Here is a 20309-nt window from a genome sequence, read left to right on the forward strand (position 1 = left end):
TAAACAATTACTACTCAAGGTAAGGTTAAACGTTGTGTCCAGCAAAACTTCTACATCGGTATTAAACATTGGTTAAATGAAATGTGGCATATAGTATAATTCATGAAGTATATTTTAATAATTATGTAGGTCCCGAGGTCGGCTGAGCCTCACTGCTGCCACTTTCAGCTCCGTTCTTGTTGTTTGTTGATATACATGTATGAATGTAAGGTGAACTCAATTCCCAAAAAATTATCTCAAACGCTTATAGTATTGTGGCTATAGGCATGTGAAGTACACTAGATATAAAATAAGACAACAATACATGGTATCTTTCTTAAGAGTTCACAACAGGTTCAGAACATTTTAAGCAAAACTTCCTCTGGCCCCGCCTTCGTGAAAATAAGTCGAGTTCAGTTGTATGCACCGCTACTATGCTTACATTTGTTTATAACCAAGGGTTTTTGAAGAAAAGAAAGTTAAGTAAAGCGCTGCTAAGTGGAGAAATTCCTAATTGCTTCAGAGGTAGATTGTAAGTGGTTGTCAAATGGTTGAAACCACTTGTCAACAATAGAAGAAAATAGGAGCGATGGAGGTATAAATGCGCTTTTCCATGTTAAGAAATAGGAGCTCAATCTTACTGGATGTAGTTGCGTAGCTATAAATGTAGCTCGTTTCCAGTTTTTAGCTTTTCATTATCATATATGTTGACCATGTCATCTTTACATTGCAAGCCTAATCTTAAACTTTTCCCACCATCCCTATTGGAAGCATTTTAAATATAGCGTTTAGAGAATATATAGAATAAAATAACTTTTTAAAAAAGTTCCTTTACCGCTAGAAGAACATTAACAAGCAACTTCTGATCGAAACCTGCACTGCGAACAGCTTTCAATGCAATTTCGCTGAACACGAATACCATATCTTTATTGGGTAGATTTCTCGTGAAATTAACAATTGATGCTTTCACTGTGTCCATGAACAATTTGTAGTTGTATTTCCAAATCTCATAATCCTCTTGTGGCGCCTTGAGAGAGTCTCTTCTTTTCATCAGTTTCAGAAGCCCACTTAACGTTGTCATTGCTGAACGATCTGCAAAATAAAATAAAATGTCTAATCATTGGAGAGACTTTTAAAGATTAGAGGGATATACCCGAACTTTTGACTGCAAAACTACTGTAATGTAACAGTGGACAAATTTAAAAGATTTGGATAGCATGCAAGAAGACAGCAAGGATAGCAAGAAAGAAGAAGGAAGGGAGAAGATAGTTAGAGAAGGCACAGAAGAAGAAAAGAAAAGATGGATTGAAATAGAGAAAATAGGAGAAAAACGAAAGTCCTGTAGAACATATTGAAAAAAAGAAGTCAGAACTTACAGAAAATGTAATAAAAGAATGTTAGATTTATTGAAAGGAAGAATAGAAAGGTTACAGAGATTAAACTAAGTGATGAAGAAGTTGTATATACAAGTAAATGCAAAGAATGTGATAAGATTATGAGTTATGTGAGAAACAAGAAAGAGGTTGGAGAAAAGGATTAAACAATACAAGGACGAGGTGAGACTAAAGAGGGATATTAATGCAATATATAAACATGTGAAGGAGAAAGGACATAAAATAAACTGGGAAGGTATATAGGGACTGGAAAGAGAGAGAGAAGAAGCATTGTAAGAAAATGAAGAGAAGTGAATGGATACAAAAGGAAGAAAGCAAGGAACTTATGAACTGGAATATACATAATGTATGGAAAAGGATATTGGATAAAGCAGAAAAAGAAAGAAAAAGGTAACACAGATGTATTGAATAGCAGATAGTCAATTTACCCTTTCCAGCCCAATGATACCATTTGGAATCACAAACTTTTTATAATCATAAATCTGATATTAATTCATGCAGTTTCCCCATGTAATCATAACACTCTTCTTTTGGGTCATTCTCATAATTTGGTATCTCTATTTACTCGCGTTGAAGCAAAACATAGGATCTATGATGTGGCATCATTGCAACAGGAAATACTGTGTACATATGTTTTTCCAACACACAAAAAAATTCGGGCTGGAAAGGGTTAAAAGTTTAAGGTTCTCAAAAGGGAAAGTTGTTCATTAAAATAACACAAGTGTGAAAATTAAAAGGTTAAAAGCTCTAAGTGAAAGTTGTATCATTAAAAATTGCAAATATGTGATCAATTAAAAATGGTTAAAAATGAAAGGGTGGATCTGATTGGTTCCTAGATATGATCCCCTCTCATTTTCTCAGATATATACGCTGTAGGCTTAGAAACTGTATTTCATAATGTGTCTGATGAAGGCAAAGATACTTTGCCGAAACTGTAACTCTATTATTTATTAAATAGTATATGCTTTGGTCAGAATTTGTCTCTTATTTTAAAAGGTTAGACGCTTAGTACACTATAAAACTGTGTTTGATTTCCAAACTATGGGAAATGTAATCTTAAAACCGGAAGTGAAGATATATCACTTCTGATTGCAATTGAAGGATACTGAATCCATATGCAGAAACACGGGTCACAATTGAAACCGGAAATTGTGAAATTTTCTGGTTTCCGGTTTTTCTTAAAGCCAATTCGGTTATAAAACACTGAATACATATTGTAAAACCGCTTCGAGTTATCTGTCAGCGGTTTTTCCTCATGGCAATCAGTATTGAAACCGGAAATGAAATCTTTAGTTTTACGTCCCATGGTTATGCCGGTTAGGCTAAAGGAGACGGTGATGATGAGAAATGAATGAAATGGTGGAATGAAGAAAATGGGAGGAAACGTGAGAACCCCAAGAAAACCCACGAGCACGGTGTTTGTCCACCACAAAGTCCCCACGGCGCGAGCTGGGATCGAAACAGAGACCCCAAGCACCGGAGGTGAACGCTCTACCACTGAGCCACCGCGCCCCCCGCGGAAATTCTATCCTAGGTTTCCAGCACTTCTAGTATGAATAGACGGATAAGGATCAATATGAAACGTATTCTTGGGATGTTGAATCCACATCAAAAAGTAATTTCTCGTTATGTCTTAGCACTTTTGTTCCATGAATATCAATATTGAAACCGGGAGTTGTATTGAAGTTTTGCAACATTTAGTTTTAGTAGATAAGGGTGAAGATTAAACCTATCCTTGGAACCAGGGTCGTATTTAACATTTTTGACCCCTAATATGTCTCTGGGCTCAAGAAAGTTTTATGCACACCTCCTCCCTCATTTGTGTGCATAGCTGTAAGCAAACACAACATAAAAACTGACAAAAGACAAAACGTTACAGTTTTACGCTGGCAGCCAATAAGCAATGGCCTCAGCTTCTTCTTGCGCTAACTGTGGTACCCCTAGATTTGATTCCGGGTGGAAACTCATGTGGTACGGATCCCACGTTAAGATCTATGTGCACGTCTCATATGGCCTCTTTGTTCAATAAGACGCTAAACTCCAATTCAGCCAACTAAGAAATTCTACCGCCCGTAGCGTCGTAACAAGAAAGCTCGTACGCGCTGTGATACCAACAATGTTTTCAATATACGTAGATCTTCTTTAAATTTCGGTTGACACGGTGGCTTAATGGTAGAGTGCTTACCTCTGGCGCGTGGGGACCATGGTTTGATCCCCAAGCAAGTAACTTTGTGGTGGACAACATCTATCAATGAACACGATTTCTTACATTTGACTATCCACGTCGCGGCCAAAGTTGACAATGTTCAATCGAACAGCTCTTGAGATTTTGGTGTCCCGAATGGATACAGGCATAAAGAGAGTTGAGTTGATTTTAAGCAGCAATATCCCGTTCAGCAGCGAGGCTATATGAGACGTGGACCTAATAATTAACGCCGAATCCGAACCACATGAGCTCGCGCCGGGAATTGAACCCGGGTCTCCCACGCCAAAGGCGCGTACGCTAACCGCTTAGCCACGAGGAGCTTACAGGCATAAAGAGAGTAAATATGTGAAGGATTCTTTAATAAATCAAACTTCTCAACAATTAAGTTTGAAAGTTGACTTACTATAGAAATGGATAAGTATCCCCCCCCCTATTCTCAATGACGCCACAAATAATAGTACATTTCTGCCATCTGCACACCCGTAAATAGTCATGGAGTATAAGGTTTTTCAAAACGGAGTTTAGCAGCATTATGTCACTACTATTGATTCCAAGGATCTTATAAAATAGAGGATCTGCCCTTACAACAAAATCTGCCTTTACAGTTTCGCCACTCCTACTCTGCCCACTCCGCCCAATAGGATCGCAATGTTTTGAGCCAACAATCATGGCGGAAACGAAAGTGGAAAAACAGACGATGGCAGAAACAATAGTAGCTAATCAGACGTGCCGATGCTCGGTTGTTTTTTTGGTTTCATCGATTTAATAGGATGAAGATACGTATGGGCAGAACCTCTATTTATAGCATCCTTGATTGATTCATTATTTATCAGATTTCGTAGTTGTTATTATTGTTGTAATTTCGTTGCAGAAAACGATTAGCAACATCAATTTACGAGACACTCTTTAAAGACACTTCATTCAGAAGTCTCCCATTATACGAGTAATTCAGTTAGAATTATATGAATTTTTGAAGTGCGGGATTCGTGGATTTTACATTCGTTCAAGGATTGGATTCAGTAATTCCGTCGGGGTAGGGTGCCACAAAGCCCTTGTTTAAGAATAAACCAATTGCCTACCAAGTTCTTTCCACTGATAGGATGAAGTTAATCTCGCAAGAACTCTGGCCACTCCCAGCTGTGTTAAAAGCAGTTCGTCCTTTTGCTCGAACAAATGATAAATCGTTGAATGGATCACCACATCACCTGAGCCAAACTGAAAAGAAAAGAAGTGATTTTTAAAAATAAAATAGTACAACAGAGGAAGAAAGAAATTCTGAAAGAATGATGTTGGAAAAATGAAATGAAATCTTTGAGTTTTACGTCCCACGGTTATGCCGGTTAGGCTAAAGGAGACGGTGATTATGAGAAATGAATGAAATGGTAGAATGAAGAAAGTGGGAGGAAACGGGAGGAAACGGGAGAACCCCGAGAAAACCCACGCACACGGTGTTTGACCACCACAAAGTCCACTTGGCAGGAGCAGGGTTTGAACCCTGGACCCCATGCACCAGAGATGAACGCTCTACCACTGAGCCACCGCGGCCCAGAATGATGTTGGAAACGGTGGCATAAGCAGAATTTCATTAAGAAGTGTTCAAGCACTGTATGGACGCCCTTTAGGTAGACTTGTTCATCGCTCTCGTTAGTATCCCAGTCCGGGCCTCCATTGGACTTTGGAACAAAGGTCAAGGTCATTACGAAAAATATAATTCACATAGGCCCCTATCCACGGAGGGCTGCCCCCCTAAATTTTTACTGGCCCCCATAAAATTTTCACGGTAGGCTTGTAATTGAACTGTAATATGGTTGGATCGCGCCCTCCTAACTTCCACCGCCCCTCTTATTTTTTGGACTGTGTACGAGCCTGCATTTACCCATTCCGAATTTTGGCCTAGATCCAACTTCTTTCTGACTCAAAGTCCTATGTGGGCGATGCGCATCAGCACTACTTTTGTCTAATAGACTTTTAAACAAAGATAGGTTATAATGTACAATTTAGCATTGCAAATTCTTCCATCAGAAAATGTAGAGCTTGATAAAGTATTACCTATTCTTCAAAATACAGTGAACAATTTATCTTGCTACACAAATAATTTTGAAGAAGTTATGATATCAGCTATACGTATGGGAAAGATGTCAGACATTCCACCACACAAGTTGAAGAAATAATCTAATAGTGAAAAAAAAGGATGAATTGTATCAGAATTATATCAGACTAATAAGTCAAGAAATATATTTAAAAGTGGGTGTTTTCAATAGTTGTTTAGACACTATTGAACAAGTTAAACTATGCGAACAAGTTTGTACGCATAATGTTTTCATTTCTTCAAAATAGTTCCTCCAAAATTTCTAAATTTTGATTCTTCAGAGTAATAATTTTCAATGAGCTTAACAATGCAGCAATGATTCTTGAAAATGAATATGAGAAAGATTTATCCAGCGAGTTCCTAGAAAGGTTTTAGAAATGTTCTAAAAGAAGATAAGGTCTCATCAGTCTCCACACTTAACTTAACAAAGTTATTAAGTAATAGAAAATTCAATAATAACTGCTGGCTTGCCAGACTTATACAACGTTTTACATTCCTTACTGTTCCTGTTATCGGTTTCTCGGCTGAATATTTATTTTCGTAGTTAAAACATATAAATAATTACCTGAAATGCTTTGATTCAAGGTAGAGTTGAGTTGAGTTGATTTTAGTTTAGCGTCCCTTTCAGCAGCGAGGCTATATGAGACGTGGACCTACTGATTAACGTGGAATCCGAACCACATGAGCTCCCGCCGGGAATCGAGTCTCCCACGCCAAAGGCGCGTACGCTAACCGCTTAGCCACGAGGGAGCTCTGATTCAAGGTAGAGTCGGCGAACTCAGGCTCTTCAGTATTGAATCTGATCCATTGATATTAGAGAAATTATCAATACTTCTACATTCCCAGAAATACGTTGTACGATTCAGTTCCATTAGAGGTCAATGTGAGTACAGGTTTATAAATATTCAAAATACACGCTTTTTCTTCTTTCCCACCTCAACCATAGGCTGGTGGGCAACATGGAAATCTAAAAACTTTCCTTTCCTTTCGGAGAGCTGTTTTTTACTTTGATAAGGTCTCCTCTTCGTAACTGCATCTAGATATTCTATCGTTGGTCTTCCTCTTCCTGGTTTTCCTTCTGCCGTTCCCTCTATCAGCACGGTGATCCAATCGGAGTGTCCAGTAAGATGACCAAACATGCTATTTTTTCTTTTTCCTATTATCTTCATGATCTGTCGTCCTTCATTAGTTTCCTTTAATACTTCATTCCTTTTGCTTTCGGTCCATGATATGAGCAGCATTCTGCGCCAACCTACATTTTAATTGCTTCCAGATTGGATATTTGAGATTTTCTCAATGTCCAAGTCTCTGTTCCGTAAAGCGCCACTCCTGTCCTGCTCTTGTACACTTTATCAGTTTGGTTTTCTTCTTCATTTTGCACGTTTCTTCCAGTTGGTTGTTCAAGTTTGAAAGTGCTTCGTGCAAGTCCTTTTCATTCTTTGCTATCAGTGTTTTGTCAAAATGCACACAGCAAATAAAAGTGCGTGGCCACTAAATATATACTTTCTTAAAGCGATTAGTAATTTACGTGCTACATAACTGAATAACTTTTAGAAATAAGATAAGCCAATAACGATAAACAGTGCATTAACTGCCATTTTTGTCTGGTGCAATACACAATAACTAATTGTAAATCATTTAGTTTCTGTAAGTTTTTATTGTATTTTTATGTTAAAATTTTACGGCTGTACAAATTTATTTTCGTAGCCGGGCTCCCAAAGTTATCGTTACACCAGTCCCGGTAATTTATGTTGAATAACTCTTGCATTAGCTAAAGATTGTAGATTTTAAAACATATATGTTTACTGAGAATTCTCCGAACGGCCCCAGTTCTCTTAATGTAGCTTCAGTATATGTTTTCAGAGTACGCAAAAAAAAAAAAAAAAAAAAAAAAGTTATTGAATTCGTTTCACATAATTTTCTTCTGAGAATGACTTATGCATGGAGTCCTTGGTTCTATCCCCAGCCCAGTAAGTTTGTGGTGGACAACTTCGTATCCGTGGGATTTCTCGGATACTCCAGTTTCCTCTCATATTCTCATTCCACCAATTCTTGCATCATAATTAACTTGTCGTAATCATCCACCTCCCTTACCCTCAGCATAACCGTGGGACGTTAAACTGAAATATTTCATTACCTTCTGAGAGTGACAAGCGTTCACTTGATTTCAGCTTGCATAACTATACAGTTTCCTGGGACTGCGGTGGCTCAGTGGTAGAGCGTTCACCTCTGGTGTTTGGGGCCTCTGGTTCGATCCCAGTTCGCGCCAAGTGAACTTTGTGGTGGACAAACACCGTGTGCGTGGGTTTTCTCGGGGCTCTCTCGTTTCCTCCCACTTTCTTCATTCCACCATTTCATTCATTTCTCATCAGCCTAGCCGGCATAATTGTGGGACGTAAAACTTAAAGATTTCATTTCATTTTTCATCCAGTTTCCTTAATTATATATATCACGCGTGATTTCAACTTTTACCTCGTGGGTTCTTACTAAATCTGCACGAAACACAGACTAGAATACATATTCTAGTCTGTGGCACGAAACGTAAGCTGCAAAGTTATTATTCACTTGCGCAAAATTTAAATTCACAAAACGATTTCTCTGAATGGCCAAACTCACGCCGCATAGCGGCAAGAATATGAACTATAGTTAAACATGGGCCTTATGCAGAGTCGATTTGACGTATGATTAGCATCATACTAAAAGCCTGACTACTGCAGGGAACATATGTTGGTGGAACTCTTTAGTATGATACTAATCATGCATCAGAACGACTCTGCATAATGTTTGCTCCTCTTTCAATTGACATTGATTTCGGTATTTTACTTACAAGACACATTTGAAATCCATAATATAATTTCGGAAAACCTGGTGTAACAAAAATATACATATTTTGGTACGTTTCAACACCTCAACAATGACTTCCTCAGACTGTCCTACTGTCTCAGAGAAAGTAGGGTAGTTTGAAGAAGACAGTTACCTACTGTACAGAAACGTTGCAACAGTTATGTTTCCGTTATTTCGTAATACAAACATTCTCCATTGATGAATTTCTTCTTACATATATACCTTAAGGGCCAGGTCCAACATTGCTTGAGGAAAATCACTGTCATACCATAATTTTTCCTTGTCAATATACCTAAAAATATGTCAATAAATATGCTTAATATTTTAAAAATGTCATTCTGTTAGTTTATTATTATTATTTTATTGACGCTATGAAAAAATAATGAAAGAAAATAAACTATTGATTGACTTATTATTGTAATTTTTTAAAGTACAGAATAAACTACTTAGGGATCGTCCACATATTACGTATCGTGGCAAAGGGAGGGAGAGTTTTAGGCCTTGCGTTACAAAGTGTGACAAGGGGAAGGAGGGGTTTTACGTGTTCGTTACGTAACTTAAGTTTTCTTGCTGTAATTTTTATTTTATTCTCAGGCACATATGCAATCTTTTAAACAAATAATTTTATTCAGTTCTTTTTTATAAGTAAGTAAATAAATATTTCTATAGCCTATATAAATTGAATCATCTAGAAGAGATTCGAAGACGCTACTAGACACCAGTACGACTGATGATGAATTCTGCATGCATTACTATACAATAAAATTCCGTTTTTTTTTTTTTTTTTTTTTTTATCGTAGCATTGCATTTACCGCACATGCTTTTCTGGAGTTAGTTGTTAGTGATTGTAACCACCATTTGCAAATGTCCTCGCGTTTCCACTGGTATCGCTATTTCTGAGAATATTGTTCGAAACTTTTTATTTGAAACATTACCTACTCTATTCTTCTCGTATTGAAACAGAGGAAACTCTTCTTCGTAAAATAACATTTGCCGCGACGGAACGATCCGATTCACAATTTACAGACCAAAATAAGATATTTAAAATCTTTAAGATATTCATCTCGTTTTTTTTTTTCTTAATTTTTGGATTTGAATATTTCTGGAATTTGAATAACTGTGTAACAGTTTCGCCAACTACCTGAATGTATTAGCTTCATCAGATACTATGAAACCAATATGTTCGTTAGTTGGCGAAACTGTAACACAGTTATTATTTTAAAATAAAAACAAACGTTGCTTTGTTCGTGATTTATATTTCTAGTTTAAGTTAAAAGATGGGTCGATCTCCTTAGGAAAACGACAGTATGCAATTTCGAAGAATTAAGACTGCTTAATTAAACAATCTCATGGGGCTAAAATATTATTACGGTACTACCATTTTAACCGTACCGTAATAATACTTTGATTTATTAGCGGAAAACACTAGAAATGTATTCAAAACTGTATTTTGTAATAAAAAGTTCTATCATTAAAAATACGTAGTAATAACCCCCAAAATAAGCAAAATTGGTGAAAAAACAAAAATCAAAAAGTGTTACGTAACAAATGAGGGGGATGGATTCGGTTTTGCGTTACGAAGTGTGACATGGATTAGGGGGGGGTTAAAAATTGGTCAAAAATAGCGTTTCGTAATATGTGGAAAGCCCCTTATACTAGCACTACTTTTCTACGCCCGCTAGGATTTTTTTTAATGAAATCGTAGACTCTCACGTTGGGACCCCTGGAAACTTCCCTAATTATCACAGAGTTATGATTAATTCATCTTAGAAAGCTTATGGAACACAAATTCTAACGAGGTGCCATTTGTGTAATTCCCGCCCTATTTGTAGAAGAACAAGAAGGAAGAAAAAAATCCTAAAAAATATGAAAATGTAGAATTTTAGGGGCCCTGGCAACCCTTTCAGTCACCCTAGGTTGCCAAATTATGCTAATGTGTAGGCAACAGACTTGTGACAATAATATTTTTAAAATGGTAGTCAGTGCTGCAATACAAAGCGAGATAAAAATTCTGAACGAAATTCCTATAAAAACCTATAGTTAGATCCTCCCCCTTACCATAGTACAGTGTTACATGCACATAATTTTTGCTACATACATCAAGTAAAGCAACGAATTATACTTCTAGACCAACTCAGTGAAAAGATATCTTGTCTTATATGGAACCAACCGCCCTGAAAATAAATAATTTACGTCAAAAAACTGAGACTCAAAAAATTGGCCGACTTTGTTCCCCCTCCTCTCTCTATTTAAGTAACCATACAGGGTATTAGTTCGTGTTACCATATAGTGGACTACTTCATTAGTTGACATACATTTTTTTACGAGTGTACCCCCAAGGGGGAGGAAAGCCCCCCAAAATTTAACTTGCTACACCGTGGTCATAGGCGGCGTCACAGTGGGTTCAGTGGGTGCAGATGCACCCACATTAACTTCGGTTTTCATATTTTCTACAATAATCCTTAGTATTTAGTATATTTCTTGTTTCCTATTTTTGGATATATTTGACTTCTTAAGTCTCTCATAAGTTACTTGCTATCATACTGTTTTTTTCTAGTTTTTTAAAGTAAAACTTAGGGATTATTTTTGAGATCTTAAAGCTTAATAGTGCAGAACGTTCTGGCAACAATGTTAGGATGTGTTGTCCCATCCTAGCCTGCACCCACATCACCAAAATTCTGGCGCCGCCTATGATCATGGTACCCCCCATATATACAAAATGCTTATTGGCGGCAAGTTTCATCCTTCAGAAACATATTGATATTACCCTAGCTTAATTAGGGGCTGAGCTATTAACATTGAAAGCCTTGACGCAACAGTTGCGTCAACGGGCGTTTAAGGGTTAAAGTATTTGAAAATTCAATTTGTGTGTAACTTTGTTGTTTTTCGTCGTTAAGCAATATAGTAAGATACATCAAATTCTTTACATCTAACTAGTGTGAAATTATATATATATATATATATATATATATATATATATATATATATATATTTATAAGTAAGTTAACACTTTCTTATCTATTTTTGATTTATTTATTTACATCATAAAGACAACACGAATGGGCTTAATACACAATTACAGTATCGTATACAACTGTCAAACATGTATGTTCGTTAAAGTGTGAAGGAGTTTGAATTTGACATTTATTTTGAACTTATTTTCACGCATATTGAATATATCAACGACATGAAATGTAATTATTTCTATTTCGTTATATGAAGCACACATTTCTCCACAAAGAAAACTTAAGTAATGCACTAGTTCTTCCTTTCTTACAGTAGGATATTCCCGTGTTTGCTATTCTAGTTTTTTTTTTTTTTTTTTTTTGTACATGCAAAAACAATTCTGAAACTAATTTTGGACAATCAATTTTATTGTTTAATGTAAGCACATCAAACAAAATGCCTGTCTTTTGTTTTCTTAATAGTTGAAAGTTCAGATTGGTTACTTGATAAGGGACATACTTTGTAAAAAAGAAAAACTCTTATGTGCAAGCATTTTTAAGAATTTAAACTGAATATTTTCTACTGTTTCAGAATCTTTAGTAATACTTGGTTTCCAAATAGTAGAAGAATTTTCTAGTGTAATATGAGAAATATCACTTTGTGAATATTGATTCTTTGTAGAAATCCTGACCTATTCTATAAATAAAGTCTAGGTTTCTATATGTAATAGTTTATTGTGAAGTTAAGTGAAGTTTAATCTACTGTTAAAAATTAAGGTCTAGCTCTTTAACGGTATTTAGTTTAGAGAAAGTAGTTTCATTTACTCTGTAAACGAAGTTAATAGAATTTTCTTTCCTCGTGAAGGACACTGATCTGCATTTGGACACATTTGTTTGTTTTTATAACACCAAATTGAACCCTCTGTAAATTCTGTTGAAGTTTTAGTGTCGAATTCATAGTTTTCGGGGTCGCTGAGATGAACAGTTACACTTTCAATACCGTTTAAAACCAAATTCAGCCCAGCAACTATAAGTTTCTCTAAAGTAGTGACTTCATGTAATTTTGGACAGTGTTGTTGCCATTGGGGTCGTTGACTGATACGGTTTGTCTCAAAATTGATTTTAATTGACTGATTCATTAAATTCTAAAATCTCGTGACACACTCTATGGGCTTCACGACACACCGGTTGGGAACAATTGCTATCCTGTACTGTTTACGTCAATCACCTTCTGCTACTGCAGTCAATTGAGAACTGAATAACTCTAGTATCAACCAGTTTACGGTTTAACCAGTCTACTATATCGGGTGTTCTAAAAATGGCGCCCACGCACTACAGAGCACTGTTTTACAAGTCATAATAAAGCAAAACATACATATAATTGTATATCTTTCAAGTCCTCGTCTATCGACACGAATTGCAGTATGTGGCAACGGCGCGTATAAAGAATCATACATTAGATCTACCAATCCATCAAATAGTTATATCGATTCTTTCCAGATGGCAGTTAAAGTCGATAGACGTTGACACTAGCTCCACCTATTAGCGTAATAATTGACATAACTGTTTGGTGGATTCGTAGAATAATGCTAATGGTTCTAAGTTAATATGCGACGTTGCCACATAGTGAAACTTTTCATTCCTCATAGCGCCTGAAGAAGGCCCCGAAGGGCATACCAGAATATAATATTTTCGCTTTATTTTGACCTGAAGTTAGCACTCTGTTGTTCGTGGACGCCATTTTTGGAACATCTAATATATTAGTTCTCACAACTTTCTCAGTTCTATTTCTCAGTAAGTGGTATCGTCGTTGAAGGGAAAGAAAGAGCTTAAATTCACGAAATAATTACAGCTCTTCTTTTGAACCTCACCTTAATATTGACTGTACAATTGTGTGATAGTTTTCAGAACTCGTGTAGTACATCAACTTGGACAAGCAAGTATCTGCCTGCACACAAGCCATGCCGCAATCTTCAACCAAATGCGAAGGAATTTTCTTACCACTGCTAGAGAAAAATAGAAGAAAATATAATTAACATAGAGAAACAATTTTAATGTAATGTGCAGAGAGAGCACATTAAGAGAGAGCAAGCCCAAACCTTATAGCAGAATAATACTATAGTCTTATTTGCTGTTATGTTGTAAGAATCTAATTATATTTTCTGTAAATTGCAATGCGTTCTGAATACTTCCAATGATATGATGCCATGTGCATCCACTACATTTTACAGAATGATAAAGATGTAATGGATAATCAAAGACAGAAGTTTGCAACAAAGCGAGAATACTACAAAATGGCGACTGACCCTAAGCAATAATGGACACTAATGTGAGGCGTGTACGTAAAGTAAGGTTACAATTTCTGTAGGCAAACAAGTAATATTCATGCTTACGTTGGCTGTACTGATGTTTGCTATCAGCCTTCTGCTTCTCACTCGCAGCTGTTCTTCATTGCTACGTGGAGTCCAGTGCGAGCGAGTCGATTCGGAATCCCGCCAAATGTGAATTGTTCTCTGTCACATGTTTTCTCCAAGTACAAGTTTTATAATATCCACCATACAGCCCAGACCTTACGTCTAGCGACTTCCACCTGTTTCTTGAGGCGAAGAAATATTTTACTGGACAACACTTCCACGACGATAAGATTAAAAACGGAGTTGGAATGTGGTTCCAGCAGCAGGCGTAAGAATATTGTAGACTGGAATAATAACGAGTGTTCTGTACGGTACAATGACAGCAATTACATCGAAAACTAACCGCAGTATCACTAAATACGTTGTAATAGACATTTTATCAAGTACTCATTTTTTGAATTAGCACTGGTTAATTGTAACCTTGGTTTTCGGACAAACCTCGTAATAATACAAGAAGAATTCTGAAATTAAACAGGCGTCATTATGTAAAAAGCCACATAATCCTAACTGACTGGAGAGGTTTTGCGATGTGCTATTAAATTCCAACACAGGAACCGCTATACGTATTTTCAAGACAACACTCATAAAAAAAATGAGTACGACCAGACCGAAAGTTAGTCCGCCGTGACTTACTTCTGGGAGGAATGGAATTGACTTTGGTGGGAATTAGTAAAGTGAATATGTTGTATATCCTGACAATTGAATTACTTGCCAAATATGAAATAATGAAAATACGGTTATTGTGAAACTAATCGTTTATGGATAACAATTTAAGTGAGAATTTTAAATCATAAATTTGTTTTAGGGATATGATATTTATTATGTCTGACAGTGTAATAGTATGCGTAAGATGCAAAAATGTAGAACAATGAAAAGAATGTGATAGAGGATAGAGGGGAGATCTTAGTAAGTTGTAAACCATTACCAGCGTTGGTGATATCGTTTTCGGCCAGCAAATAAAGTACATGAAATTTGGTATTTTGAATTTTCATTTAAAATAATTAAACAAGTACAGTATTTAGTCGTTTTCTCATATTTGATCTAGGTGAGAAAAGAGGTGGAAACAAAAGGAAAGGGGTGGCAACTATAATATTAAGATATCCATATCTCGGAATCTCTTAAGTTTAGAACGTCCCACGATAATGGCCGTTAGGCTAAAGGAGATTATGATTAAGGCAACTGAATGATGATGGAAGAATTGGTGGAATGCGAAAGTGGGAGGAAACGGGAGTACCCCGAGAAAATCTACGTACACGATGTTGTCTACCACAAGCTTATTTACCCAGAGATAGAATGCCACCCACCAGAGGTAAACATTCTACCACTAAACCACGGTTCACCTCTCTTGATATTTTACATAGAATGAAAAAGATAGAGGAGGTGAGTGAATCGAGCTTGCACCCTCGCCGTCATCTTCAATCTCTCAGTGCCGCAGAAGTTTGCGAATAATGCAACGAAATGTTCCACGAACAGTCAGATACATGATGTTATAAACATAGTGTTCATTAAATCTTATCCCCCCCCGTGCGAAAAAATGAGGATTTCTGCCAAGGGCGCCCATCAGGGGGTGCAAGGTGGGGCGCTTGCCCCCCTTTAGAGGAAATTGTGCTTCGGAAGATGGAAGACCCAATAGATTTTTAGAATAGTTACCGCAAAATTTGAGACTACATTTGAAATGTCGCTTATACTTTCCCCCCTTGGAAACCACAACATGGGTGCCCTTGATTTCTGCTAGTATGCAGTAAGACTCTTGTAAGAATTTGCAATTTCAATGCAAGATTTTTGTCTTACCTTATATCTAGATGATGCAGTATAGAAAGGAAACTGGAAGTTAGAAGTTGAACATGAAACATATCCAATACCTTCGATTTTAGAGATGTGTCGTAGACTTCATTTAAGATTTCCTGAAAGAATCAGGCTATTATTAATATAATTTCACTTTTAAAAATGTGCATTAATGCAAGGGCGTTGATTTCCCTGTAACTTTGGGGGGAGGGCATTCATTAAAAAAATACATGTAACAATAAAAAATACATAAAAAATATATATTCATAAAAATACATGGGGGCCCGAGCCCCCTCGGTCTCCCCCAGGATCGGCGCCCTTGCATAAATGATATTATTAAGAACGTACTCACAGTAAAGTCAGCTAACTGAATAATACAAATAATAATAATACAGAATAAAGCAATAAATACATCTATTTGGGCGTCTCCGTCAGTGATGGAACAAATTATAACACTTGACCTGAAAGATACAGAGACAATCAGATCCATGATTCCTCAGAACTGGTGATTTGGATAAAGCCATGACCTGGTCTAATCCGGACAGATCGATGACGCGGAGACCAGCGATATAAAGCCATGGGAAAAATCCCATTTTGTGGAATCTTTTACATTAATTTCTCGAAAAGGGATAAAGGGAATTTTTGTCGCGATTGGGAACATATATGGGATATTTCTTCATCGTCAGCAACAACATCCTCTATATGCGAAAAGTAGACTAGTAAGTTCTCAAGAAGCTTGAAACCGGTGTTAATTTTTAATTTTTGTTACCAAAAGAATGGTGGTAAGTTCAGAAGTAACTTGTAATTAAATTTCTAAAAATTGTGCTCTAGCACTAAAAAAAAACAAAGTAATCAATTAACGGAAAATTTGAACCAAGAAATGAGAAACAACAAACTTAGAAAATGTTCCACACAATCTGACTATAGAATAAAGTATTTCCAATACTGTTACGCTCATTAAAGGATGATTTCACAAAAGTATGATTTCAATACTGAGCTTTAACAACATTTGTTTATTTGTTTTCGTTAACATTTTAAATTTCTCTTTCAATTTAAGGAGAATACTTATTCATAAACTATTTGATAATCTCAGAAAATCAAAATTTACAAATAGTCCATTCATTCATTGAAGAAAGTGTGTGAATGAATACGTTTTTCGTATTTTATAAGTTTCTTTTTTTCTTAACATTGTAGTTAGTATAACGGGGGAAATTCATGAACAAAATGGAAATTTTTTACCTCTCGAAATGGGATTTTATAAAGTTTCAAGTTGGCATCTCTGGCGGAGATGACGAACATCGTCTTACACATAGGGAGTATGTGTGAGGCTGCTTATGTAAATTCCACCAAACGTGATTCTCTTCTCTCTTTCTCTGCATTTTCTCACTAAATTTTAATTTCCTTTCTACGTAAATGTTTACGTCTCTGTGTGTGCCAAATCACTGCACTGAAATATAACTACAAGATTTTATCGAAGTATAAACGCATTAGAATCATAGAGAAGATAATCAACATATTTTCTTGTGATGAATCGTCAAAGCTGAATCATGCGAACCTGTAAAACCTGTCCAAAAGTATAAGATACCACTGATCCTAAACAGTGTTTTCGTTAATTCTTTTGAATACATTATGTTCCAAAACCACGTACGGGAAAACGATTAAACATGAAATTATATTTTTGAAATATACAAGAGATGGCGTCTTGAATGTTCGAGTTCGAGTTCTGAACATCATTAATCCACTATAACGTTCTGCAGTAATGCTGTAGAGATGTTATTTTGACTATTTTCGGGTAACTGGGTCTGAGTTATCAAGCCTCTCCGGATCTCCGACTCTGTCTGGATCATTCAAATTCAGGTATAGTTTTTAATTCACATAAATATCAGGCCCTATCCTTCATAACCTCAGTGCTGTATAAGGACAAAGCAAAGATCAATCAATCAAAGCAGAAAAATCCATAAATCTGTCTGTACATATCTAACAACCTACCAGGTCTATAGCCAACCAGACTTCTTTTAGTTAAGCTTAGTGGCGTATTTAAGGAGGGCTTCCGGGTCCCCGAAATCTTACTTACTATAGTAAAGTAAATGAAATTTCTTGCAGAATTTTCACATTTTCAGGCAAAGCCTCCCCGAAAGTTAGCAAAGCCCCCCGAAACAAAATCGTAAATATGCCACTGTTTAAGCTATAGTACAAATTCTACTTTTAGTTAAAATTTCCACTATTTTTTATTCACACCAAGGCTTCTTTTAGTTAAGCTATAGTACAAATTCTACTTTTAGTTATAAATGGTACTGTTTTCTTATTCATACCAACCTGAAGATATCATTTTCACTCATCCCCGTAACGTCATTTCCACTTATATGACACTACATTATAGGCCTATTTTTAAACAAGCTCGCACCAAGTGCACAAACATCGTGTGTGGGGGTTTTCTCGGGGTTCTCCAGTTTCCTCCTAGTTTCTTCATTACATCATTTCATTCATTTCTCATCATCATCGTCTCCTTTAGTCTAGCCGGCATAACCGTGAGACGTAAAACTTAAAGATTTCATTTTCATTTTTACTTGAAACACAGACTAAGTGATAAGTAACAAAGCTCTAAGTGCATAAAAATTATCAGATGGTCAGTAACATAAAATAACAAATTAAACCTTATTATAAAAACAAGACACGTCAATCTGTCAATCACACTACTAATAGTTCAGAGACAGGCCAATAGTTGTCGCTAGCTACGTTGTCTCTTACCTAATGCCAAGTAGGGATGGTATCGAGACGAGACGAGACGAGACGAGACTCTGTACAGTCTCGGTCTCGTCTCGGTTGATAAATAGCGGTCTCGATCTCGGTATCGTCTCGAGTAAAAAATCACCGTCTCGGTCTCGGTCTCGTCTCGGTCAACAGATGCTTGTCTCGATCTCGGTCTCGGTCTCGAGTACCAAGTCTCGGTCTCGTCTCGAAAGTCTCGAAAGTCTCGAAATAAATTGTGTGAAATTAAAATAGTGAAAGTATTATTCTCGTACAGTCTGTCGTTTCCGCTTATTTTTTCCTTTCATTTTTGACTTAGAATTATGGTATGGTGTACCTCTTCGTAGCTAATTTGCTAGTGCTAATGTTTTCCATGCGTGTATTCCAGGTTCAATGATCAGTGGGTATATTACCCTAAAACCCTAATAGTAACCCATATTTCACTTTCAGCAATAGACTTTGTCTCAGATAGCCTCAATACTTCCTGATACGACTTCCATTAAATTTTGGATCCATTTTACCCTACTTTACCTAGTAAAAGTTTTATACATATATATATATATATATATATATATATATATATATATATATATATATATATATATATATATATATATATATATATATATATATACAGGGGCGGATCTAGGATATGATCAAGGGAGGGGCTGAACCATATTTTGCCGTTTTATCCAGTGTAAAGCAGGATTGAAGCCCATTTTATCCCGTGTATATCTGAGCGTCAAAGGGGGGCTATAGCCCCTATTGCCCCCCTTGGATCCGTCACTGTATATATATATATATATATATATATATATATATATATATATATATCGCAGATCCTTGGGGAGGGCTATAGGGACTATAGTCCCCCTTAACGCTTAGGTATACGCTGGATAAAATGGGCTTCAATCCTACTTTCTTTACACTGAATAAAGTGGTAAACCATAGTTTAGCTCCTCCCTTGATCATATACCGGTACTGGATCCGTGGCTGTATATATATAGAGAGAGAAGATGGCCCATTTTAATCTTTCCGCGAACATATCTCGAAAACGATTGAACATTAATGAACCGAACAAAAACTCAAATAGAAAATGCAATGGGGCACACCAAACGGTGTTGTCGCGGTGCCTCTCGGGGCCGCCCTTCATGGGGTCCCAGGACCAAACTTTAAAATTTTAAATGGAAACATGGGGCGAGTAATACCTCGTTCCATAGATCTTTAAAAAGTAAAAACCGTTGTGGCAAAAGATTTTTCATATCGGTCACCGTATTCAAGATGGCCGCCGAGACGTGGTGCCCGTATCTGATAAAACGTCCAGTACCACTAATATGAAAGCAGTTGGAGATAAACGAACAATCAAAAAATAAAACAGGAAAGGCATGGGGCGCGTCTAGTAGTGTTCTCGCAGTGCTCCCAGAGATGACTTTCAAGGGGGCCAGACTTAGAAATTTGAAACCGAAATATGGATTAAGTCATACGTCTTTAATAAATCTTGAAACACTAAACAGTGTTGTTGCAAAAGATTTTTCATATGGTTCATCGTTTTCAAAATGGCCGCCAAGACATGGTGCCTGTATCAGATAAAAGTCCAGTACCAGAGTTGGTGTGGGTCAGTGAAAACTTGACCCACGACCCACTGACCCACCACCCACCGTGGCCCACTCTGATCCACGACCCACCATGACCCACCACCCACTCTGACCCACCATCCACCATGACCCACTGTGACCCACCACCAACCGTGACCCACTCTGACTCACCGTGACACACCACCCACTATGAACCACTATCATCCACTGCGACCTACTCTGACTCACCAAAATCCATCGTCATCAACTCTGAACACGACCCACGGCCTCTTCTGTACTGACTAAAGAGTTTACACTTGTAATAAAACAA

General features: G+C 36.8%; 1 protein-coding gene across 1 annotated transcript in view; it reads right to left on the reverse strand.

The window, feature by feature from the left end:
• The window catches only part of LOC145689898 (protein EFR3 homolog B-like), a 114770-nt gene that overhangs the window by 77655 nt on the left and 16806 nt on the right, over positions 1-20309 (reverse strand). The window contains exons 4-8 of the mRNA XM_081764210.1: positions 15663-15775; positions 13329-13463; positions 8735-8804; positions 4659-4794; positions 815-1071 (exon numbers count right to left, since the gene is read on the reverse strand). Of these exons, the coding sequence (XP_081620336.1) occupies positions 815-1071; positions 4659-4794; positions 8735-8804; positions 13329-13463; positions 15663-15775 (711 nt within the window). The remainder of the gene's footprint in view (positions 1-814; positions 1072-4658; positions 4795-8734; positions 8805-13328; positions 13464-15662; positions 15776-20309) is intronic.

This window comes from Thermobia domestica, chromosome 7, assembly GCF_964235325.1.
Source record: "Thermobia domestica chromosome 7, izTheDome1.hap1.1, whole genome shotgun sequence".
Lineage (NCBI taxonomy): Eukaryota > Metazoa > Arthropoda > Insecta > Zygentoma > Lepismatidae > Thermobia > Thermobia domestica.